This window comes from Scyliorhinus torazame, chromosome 7, assembly GCF_047496885.1.
Source record: "Scyliorhinus torazame isolate Kashiwa2021f chromosome 7, sScyTor2.1, whole genome shotgun sequence".
Classification (NCBI taxonomy): domain Eukaryota; kingdom Metazoa; phylum Chordata; class Chondrichthyes; order Carcharhiniformes; family Scyliorhinidae; genus Scyliorhinus; species Scyliorhinus torazame.
In genome coordinates, this window is record NC_092713.1 from 97,993,296 (window position 1) to 98,002,285 (window position 8,990).

The following is an 8,990-nucleotide window of genomic DNA, read 5'->3' on the forward strand; positions in this document are numbered from 1 at the left end:
AAGCTCCTCGGTGCAGGAAATATGACTGAGTGGTGTGGGGGAGGGGGAGGGGAAGGGGAACTGGGATTGCCCCCCCCCCCCCCCCCCGCCCCCAAACTGGGTCACCCATAAAGGACCTGTGCCATTATATAGCGGGGGATTCCAGCCCAGAATGGACTCGGTTTTCTTCTGGTACCCCAAGAATGGGTGAATGCTGGCCTGGATTGTGCCAAAACACACGGCAGGAATCGCCCATACCAACCCAAAATGACACTTAGTCATGTTTTGGAAGAATCGCACCCAACATATTCTTATGGGTTTTGCTAGTGCAGAATGAGACACAAACTAATTAGCCATGATCCAGAAATCAGAAGCTGGGACTGCCTGTCTACATTAACCCGGTTGGTGCATTGACATCTAGACAGATTTAGTAGGCTGAGTTTCAACTCATGAGCCATTCAGACAAAAGATGAATTTTTCACAACAGGAGTGCTTTTCTGAATGTGCACATTGTTTACAAATTATTACATTACTATCTATGTTACATTGCCTACTTGAGAATAGCAAAGGGAGGGCTGTCAAATGATACTTCATGAATATTTTTAAATGCTTTGAAGTTGGTGTTACAGATATATTCACTCTAACACTTATTTATCAGGAGCTTCAGCGAATGATAATGCTTGAACAACAGCTCACAGTGTATTTTGCCCAGCTTTGTAACCCATTTCTTATTTCTCAATATCACACTAGCAGCCCTGTTAAGTTGGATCCAAGGGTGCTAATATCTCCAAATATATTTAGACAAACTCCTAAGACAAATAATATCCCCTTTCCAATATAGACCAATACAGCCATGTGTTGTCAGTCTGTCAAACTAACTTTGACCTGACGATTCTGAGATAAACATTCTTGTCTAACATTACACTACTCAGACTGATCACCTAAAATAAACCACACAGTTGCTTTTTTTGAGTTCCTTGTGGAATGGCTACACATACAACACGTGATGCTGCAAACACATTTTGAATCACACATTATTTGGTTGCTAAGTCAATCATAAATCATCCAGTAGTCAAAATAGTTGCCTTACGGTAGTACCTTGTCACACGCCTTCTAAACTCTGCCACCTCTAAGTGCCCATCTAGCAGACACTCAGAGGCAAAAAGAAACTCCTGCTCTTAGAGTTAATTTTTCAGATCAATATCTGGAAGAAGCTCCATGGTTAAGTTTTATTTGACACTGCTGCAACGTATCAGTGAAGAATCCGTGGTATGTGTTTGCCTAACCTCTAGTGGGTCAGTGACTGATCCTCATTTCTCATTTTCTATATTCCTGCACTGAAATACGCAGACAGATCACCCTGTAGTTCACAATTTGGAGAAGCAGTGGGTGGAACTGTGGAACACTAAGCACCTTGTCAAATCTAAAGATCAGATAGATTCCACAATTTTCCGTATAATTAGCATGACTCAGACATGCATCTTTGTTAAGGCTGTGAGCCTTCAGTAAATAGGAATCCGTAATTCATGTTCAAAGGTAATCAAGGTTAAATTCAACAAGCACCTTTTTTGAAAACGTCATTAGAGATGAGGCCGCTGCTGCGTGGGCCATCATTCATTGCCCATCCCTAGTTTCCCTGAGAAGGTGGTCGTGAGATGCCTCTTAAACTGCAGCAGTCCACGTGTTGTAGGTATAACCACTGTGCTATTAGGGAAGGAGTTCCAGGATTTTGATCCAGCGACAGATAAGGAATGGCAATATATTTCCAAGTCAGGGTGATGAGTGACTTGGAGGGGAATCTCCAGGTGGTGGTGTTCCCAAGTGCCTTGTCCTTCTAGATGGCAGTGGTCATGGGTTTGGAAAGAACAGTCTAAGGAACCCTGGTGAGTTACTGCAGTGCATCTTGTAGATGGTGCACATGTCTGCCACTGTTCATCAGTGGTGGAGGGATTGAATGTTTGTGGAAGGGTGAGCAATCAAATGGGCTGCTTTTCCTACATGACATTGAGTTTCTTGTATGTTATTGGAGCTGCACTCATCCAGGCAAGTGGAGAGTATTCCTTTACACTCCTGACTTGTGTCTTGTAGATGGTCGACAGACTTTGGAGAGTCAGGAGGTATGTTACTCACCATTGGATTCCTAGCCTTTGACCTGCCCTGGTAGCCACAGTATTTGCCTGGCTAGTCCAGTCAGTTTCTGACCAATGGTGGCTCCCAGGATGTTGATTGTGGGGGGTTCAGTGATGGTAATGCCATTAAATGTCAAGGGACCATGGTTAGATCCTCTCTTGTTGGAGATGGTCATTGCCTGGCACTTGAGTTGCGTGAATGTTACTGGCCACTTGCCAGCCCAAGCCTGAATATTGTCCAGGTCTTGCTGCATTCGGACATGAACTGCTTCATTATCTGAGGAGTTGCGAATGGTGCTGAACATTGTGCAGTCATTCGCAAACATCCCTACTCCTGACCTTATGATGGAAGGGAGGTCATTGATGAAGCAGCTGAATATGGTTGGCCCTGAGGAATTCTTGCAGTGATGTCCTGGAATTGGGATGATTGATCTACAACCACCACAACCATCTTCCTTTGTGCCAGGTATGGCTCCAACCAGGGGGGAGTTTTCCCCCTGATTCCCATTGACTCCAATTTTGCTAGGACTCTTTGATGCCATATTCGGCCAAATGCTGCCTTGATGTCAAGGGCAGTCACTCTCACCTCACCTCTGGAGATCAGCTCTTTAGTCCATGTTTGAACCAAGCCTGAAATGAGATCAAGAGCTGAGTGATCCTGGCGGAAGCCAAGCTTAGTGATCATGAGTAGGTTATTGCAGAGCAAGTACCACCTGATAGACTGTAAATGACTCCTTTTACCACTTTGCTGCTGATGAAGAGTAGACTGGTGGGACAGTATTTGTCGAGTTGGATTTATCCTGTTTCTTGCGTACAGGACTTACTTGGACAATTTTCTACATTTCTGGGTAGATGCCAGTGTTGTAGCTGCACTGGAACAACTTGGCTTGGGGTGCGGAAAGTTCTGGAATGCAAGTTTTCAGGGCTATTGCCTTTGCCCATAGCCTTTGTAGTATCCAGAGACTTCAGCCCTTTCTTGATATCATGTGGAGTGAATCAAATTGGTTTAAGATTCTGCAGACCTCAGGAGGAGGCTGAGATGCATGTGGCATGTCTGGCTGACGATTGTTGCAAATGCCTTACCTTTTTGCACAGATATTCTGGGTTCCTCCACCATTGGGAATGGGAATATTGTGGAGCCTTCTCCTCCAGTGAGTTGTTTAACTATCCACCACCATTCACAGCTGGTGTGGCAGGACTACAGAGCTTAGATCTGATCCATTGGTCGTGGAATTGCTATTACTTGCTGCTAATGCTGTTTGGTACGCACGTAGTCCTGTGTTATAGCTTCACCAGGTTGATATCTCATTTTAATGTATGCCTGGTGTTGTCCCTGGCATGCCCTCTGACACTCTTCATTGAACTAGGGCTGATCCCCTGGCTTGGTGGTAATGGTAGAATGGGGGCTATGTCGGGCCACGAGGTTGCAGATTGTGGTTGAATACAGTTCAGCTGCTGCTGATGGCCCACAATGCCTCATGGATGCTCAGTCTTGAGTTGCTAGATATAATCGAAGTTTGTCCCATTTAGCATGGTGGTAGTGCCATACAACACAATGGAGGTATCCTCAATGTGAAGTCACAACTTGGTCTCCACAAGGATTGTGCAGTGGTCACACCTAATGATCCTGTCATGGACAGATGCATCTGCAGCAGGCAGATTGGTGAGGATCAAGTCAAGTACGTTCTCCTATCACTTGCTGCAGTCCCAGACTAGGAGCTGTGTCCTTTAGGACCCAGCGCGCTCAGTCTGCAGTGGTACTACCAAGTTATTCTTGATGATGGACATTGAAGTCTCCTTCCCAAAGCATATTCTGTGCCCTTGCCACCCTCAGTGCTTCCTCCAAGTGGTGTTCAACATGGAGGAGTACTGACTCATCAGCTGAGGGAGGGGGGTCGATACGTGATAATCAGCAGGAGGTTTCCTTGCCCATATTTAACCTGATGCCATGAAATTTACTGGGATCCCGAATCGATATTGAGGACTCCTAGGACAATACCCTCCTATCTGAATAACACTGTCCACCACCTATGTTGGGTCTACCCTGCTGGTGATTCAGGACGTACCCAGGAATGATGATGATGGTGTCTTGGAGATTATCTGTAAATTATGATTCTGTGCATAATAATAATAATCTTTATTAGTGTCGCAAGTAGGCATAGATTAATGCTGTAATGAAGTTACGTAGTCGCCACATTCCGGCACCTGTTCGGATACACTGAGGAAGAATTCAAAATGTCCAATTCACCCAATAAACACATCTTGAAAATGAAAAATGAAATGAACATCTTTCAAGACTTGTGGGAGGAAACCGGAGTGCCCGGAGGAATTCCACGCAGGCACGGGGAGAACATATGACTAAGTCAGGCTGTTGCTCACCTTGTTTGTGAGACAGCTCTCCCAATTTCGGCACAAGCCCCCAGATGTTAATAAGGAGGACTTTGCAGGGTCAACAGGGCTGGAATAGTGTAGGAGCACATTCCAGGAGCAACATCAGGCATACATTAAAATGAGGTGTCTTTGTCGTTTTCGATGCCCAGGCCAATGCTGGGTGGTCTATCTGGTTTCATTCCTTTTGGTGTCCTTTGTAATGGGCAAAGGACTGAGTGGCTTGCTAGGGCTAGTCCATTTCAAAGGGCATTTTAGGAGTCAACCACATTGCTGTGGGTCTGGAGTCACATGTAGGTCAGACCAGGTAAGGACGGCAGGTTTCCGTCCCTGAAGGACATTAGTGAATCAGTTAGACTTTTTGCAACAATCAACAATGGTTTCATGGTCATCATTAGACTTTGAATTCCAGATGTTTTTTTCCCTGAAATATAAAGCTATGATCATGAATGCATCAGTTGAATCAAATCCTGATCTACATTCGGTGATCTACATTAATTGTTAAGTCATTCAGAAGTATTCATTCAAATTTTGAAATTAAATAACCTACACTGTTCATTATTGATTCTGCTGAAATCAATGGAACTTCGTTACTTGTTTTTATTTTTCAATTACTTGAATTTTGAAGCATATAAAATCCATGTCCCTGCGCACTGATTAAAGCAGTTCTATTTACACCTTCTTGTATCTTGGTCACTAAACATTCAGCAATCAATTTTCAGATGTTTTAAATATTGGTTTCAAAGCCATTCATAAACTAAAAATTCCATTTGTGAAATAACCAATGTCCCACTCACTATTTCTCATTCCTTACCATATTTACAAGAAATCTAACAGGAGCAGCCTAATTCGCTTTAAAACCGTTAGACATATTAATGAGGAAACATGGCAAAAGTGACAATGTACAGGTTTGATTGAAAAAAAGGATACAGACCTTTATTTTTAGAACATTGGAAAATAGAAGGTCCATTTTGTAGATTACCTACGAGATGGAAAACATGGATCAAAAATTAAGAAGCAAGAATTAACGATTAATTGAAGAATGGCAGCATTAACTGAGATAGCTGGAAGCAAAAAGTGCCCCTTTCAGATAGGTAAAATTGAAGAGGTAAATGCCTATGTAAACTCAGGCGGAAGGAGTTGGAGCATGTCCAGGATGGAGAAAGGATTGGAGGTGGAAAAGTAACTATTCAGGTGGCTTTTGAGGAAGCTATGGTCTGGTGAGTCCTTTGAAAACCCAAATCTCATTCAGTTTTTTGTAACCGGAGCGATGCAAAGGAAAATAATCTAAGATTTATAAAATGGATGTTTAAAATTAACCACAATGGAATATGTCTTATTTTCAAAAGGAACATTCCCCAGCTCACCCTCTAAAGTATATTCCAGACCAGCTTGGAAATGAACCAAGTACTGTGTTTTGGCCTGGGAACGATGGAGTTGGTCAACAGCCATTACACAGCACAGGAACAAATTACTTAGCATTTTGTCGGTCAACTTCATCAGTCCCTTTTTGGACCACTGGGTAGACTTCTAGACATCTGGAATAACTGAGGAAGCAGGCAGCCCATGGTCTACCCAGTTAAGGCTGAATTGAACAGCAGGGTCATGAAATCAGCATCAGGATCACGATTTTCAGATCCAAGATGCTGAACAACAGTTGCAGGTGGCGCCCTGGACACTTGCAAATCACCAGCTACCAATGTGATTGCTAATTTTGCTGATGCTAACCCTAACCTTAATCTTTCTCCCAAAGACACAACAATGATAAGGACCAATTTCACAGTGTTGACTACATTCTTTTTCAGTCAGTTCTGTGCCCAACGGCAGGTCCGACCCATAGCATCCCATAGAATAGGACCATAAAACCATAGAATCCCTACAGTGCAGAAGGAGGTATTTCAGCCCATCAGGTTTGCACCGACCCTCTGATAGAGTCCTCTACCTCGGCCCACTCCTCCGCCCAATCCCCGGAACCCCACCTAGCCTGCACACCTTTGGACACCAAGGGGCAATTTAGCATGACCAATCCATCTAACCTGCACATCTTTGGACTGTGGGAGGAAACCAGAGCACCCGGAGGAAACCCTTGCAGACACAGGGATAAAGTCAAACTCCACATTCACCCAAGGCCAGAATCGAACCCAGGTCTCTGGTATTGAAAGGCAAAAGTGCAAACCACTGTGCCACCCAACTCCAGCACTGGTAGAGCAAGGAGGCAGATCCTGAATCTATCCCAGCCAGAACGGGGATCAAACCCGTATTGGCACCATATTTGATCAACAGCAGCCCTCCAGCCAACTGCCCCCCTCCCCTCCCCCTCTAAGTTGCTGTGGCAACATGCACTTTTACATGCATGTTGCAGTCCAGACCTATGAATAGTCATGGGAAAGACTCCAATTTTTTTTTCATCACATGGCTGCCCGCTCGTACCACCTGCCCCTGCCAGGCATTAGAAGGAATTGCAAACTGTTAGATTAACCTGTTTGGCCACGCTTCAATTGGTCTTGATCCCGGGGCTTCAGGAACGATACTCAAAACCACCAACATGAAACTAAAGTTATCAGCAATTATTTGTTTTTGGAAGTGGTTTGGAAACTTAGACTAGTTTTCCAAGTCCGCGCTTTCTCCATGAACTACACTAGTCGAGCAGTTTCGCTCCGTTTGATTTGCGTTCAGTGATCTATTACTTGCGATGGAAAGTTGCTCTGTAAAAAATGCACCAAAATGTAAGTTTCAGCTACAAGTAAATTAAAACCACACGCCAGATTTCCCGACTCTTTGAGCTGATCCTCAAGTTAGTTTCCTTAAAGGAGGCGCAATCTTTATGAAAAAGTATTCGGCAACACTTTTATTTGCAAACATACAATGGCGAAACTGGCACAATTACGCTGATGTGGTACGCAGTTGCTTTGGCTCCTTCCCATCGTTTAAGAAATAATAAAGGGATGTTTGCTGCATCAACTTTCACTTCCGTGCACCATAAAAACAATGTGCTGTAAAGATAAGCAATTGTCAACATGTCCAATTCTTCCCGGTGCAGACAGAAAGTAGAACAGAATGTTGGGATAGAAAATGGTACATGTTTCAATAAACTCAATGACCACAAATTGGTTTCAGAACAAGTCAACAAGCCCCACATTTCCATCAAACATTCCTGAAATTGTTTTTCAGCACATTTGAACAGACTTTCCCCACTCCCTTCTGGAGAATAACTTACTCTACAAAACAAAGCGCGGCACATCGGAAAGTTTCTCAAACTCACATTTACTGTCCGATGCCCAAGCTCAAGTCACAACTTCTGTCAATAAGGAGTAAAAGGTCGTTTGAAGAGTCACTCTCCAAACAGCACGATGCCTGGCGTCTCTCTTCCTGCATAACCCATGACTGTCCTGTCACTGGGAAGTGTGTACCGTTCTGTAAGAGTCAGCCGGGCTCGGTAACAGCCGATTGGGAAAGCACCCAGCTGGCTGAAGGACCCAGCTTTTACTCTTACCTCACTGCAACAGATCTGCCACGCAAAAGCCCGTAAGAAGCTGCCTGGAGCCCGGCTGCTTATTCACTGACGTGTGTTCACACGTGGCTGCTGCTGCTCCTCTCTGAGGAGCTCGCTGCAGACACTGGGGCAGGGACAGCAGAGAAATACATGGCAGCTCCGTGTTGACGAGGACGGGGGAATGGGTGTTGACTGAGTAATAGACGGAGGTGGGGGCCACTGATAGAGACCGTCTCAAAGGTCTGAAGGGCCAAGAAGTGAGCAATTGCGTGAGTCGAACACATGTGGGAAGGAAGGTGGGCACAAACAAAAGAAGACATGTACGGCTCGGAGACATGGACCTTGGCAGGGCAGGAATCGGAGCTGAGTCAGTAACAGGCAGAAAGAAATAAGTGAATCATTGAGGAAAAATGACAGGACTGAGAAGGTGGTTCGGATCAATATTCGATAAGTTTAGGTAAATTGGATAGGATCAATGTTCGAAAAGTTTGAGATATATAAATGAAGAACTCGACTGAAATAGAATTGCTCTTTGCAGAGAATTGGATTAGGCATGCTTCTTGGTGTAACAATTCGATCTTTCAAAATCTAAATGTAAAGAAAACTGATTTTTCGAATGTTCACAAGCTTCCTTTGTCAGATTTTTGTGCTAATCTAATAAGCAGATATTTAATTAAGCAGGATTGTTCACAATTTAGGCTACAACTCTTGTTAGAAATAGAATCATAGAATCGCTCCAGTACAGAATGAGGTCATTCGGCCCATCGAGTCTTCACCGACCCTTTGAAAGACCTACCAAGGCCCAATCCCCCACCCTGTAACCTCACCGGAAAGGGCAATATTAGCAGGTCCAATCCACCTAACCTGCACATCTGTGGGAGGAAACCGGAGCACCCGAGGAAACCCACGCAGACAGGGAGAGTGCAAACTCAACACAGTCACCCAAGGTGGAAATTGAACCCGGATCCCTGGCGCTGTGAGGCAGCAGTGCTACCCGCTGT

At 44.5% G+C, this 8,990-nt stretch overlaps 1 protein-coding gene across 1 annotated transcript in view; it reads right to left on the reverse strand.

Moving 5' to 3' along the window:
• The window catches only part of lepr (leptin receptor), a 194,054-nt gene extending 186,018 nt beyond the window's left edge, over window positions 1-8,036 (reverse strand). The window contains exons 1-2 of the mRNA XM_072511112.1: window positions 7,759-8,036; window positions 5,431-5,478 (exon numbers count right to left, since the gene is read on the reverse strand). Coding sequence (XP_072367213.1) covers window positions 5,431-5,466 — 36 coding nt within the window. The 5' untranslated portion in view covers window positions 5,467-5,478; window positions 7,759-8,036. The remainder of the gene's footprint in view (window positions 1-5,430; window positions 5,479-7,758) is intronic.
• Between the last annotated feature and the right edge of the window lie 954 nt (window positions 8,037-8,990).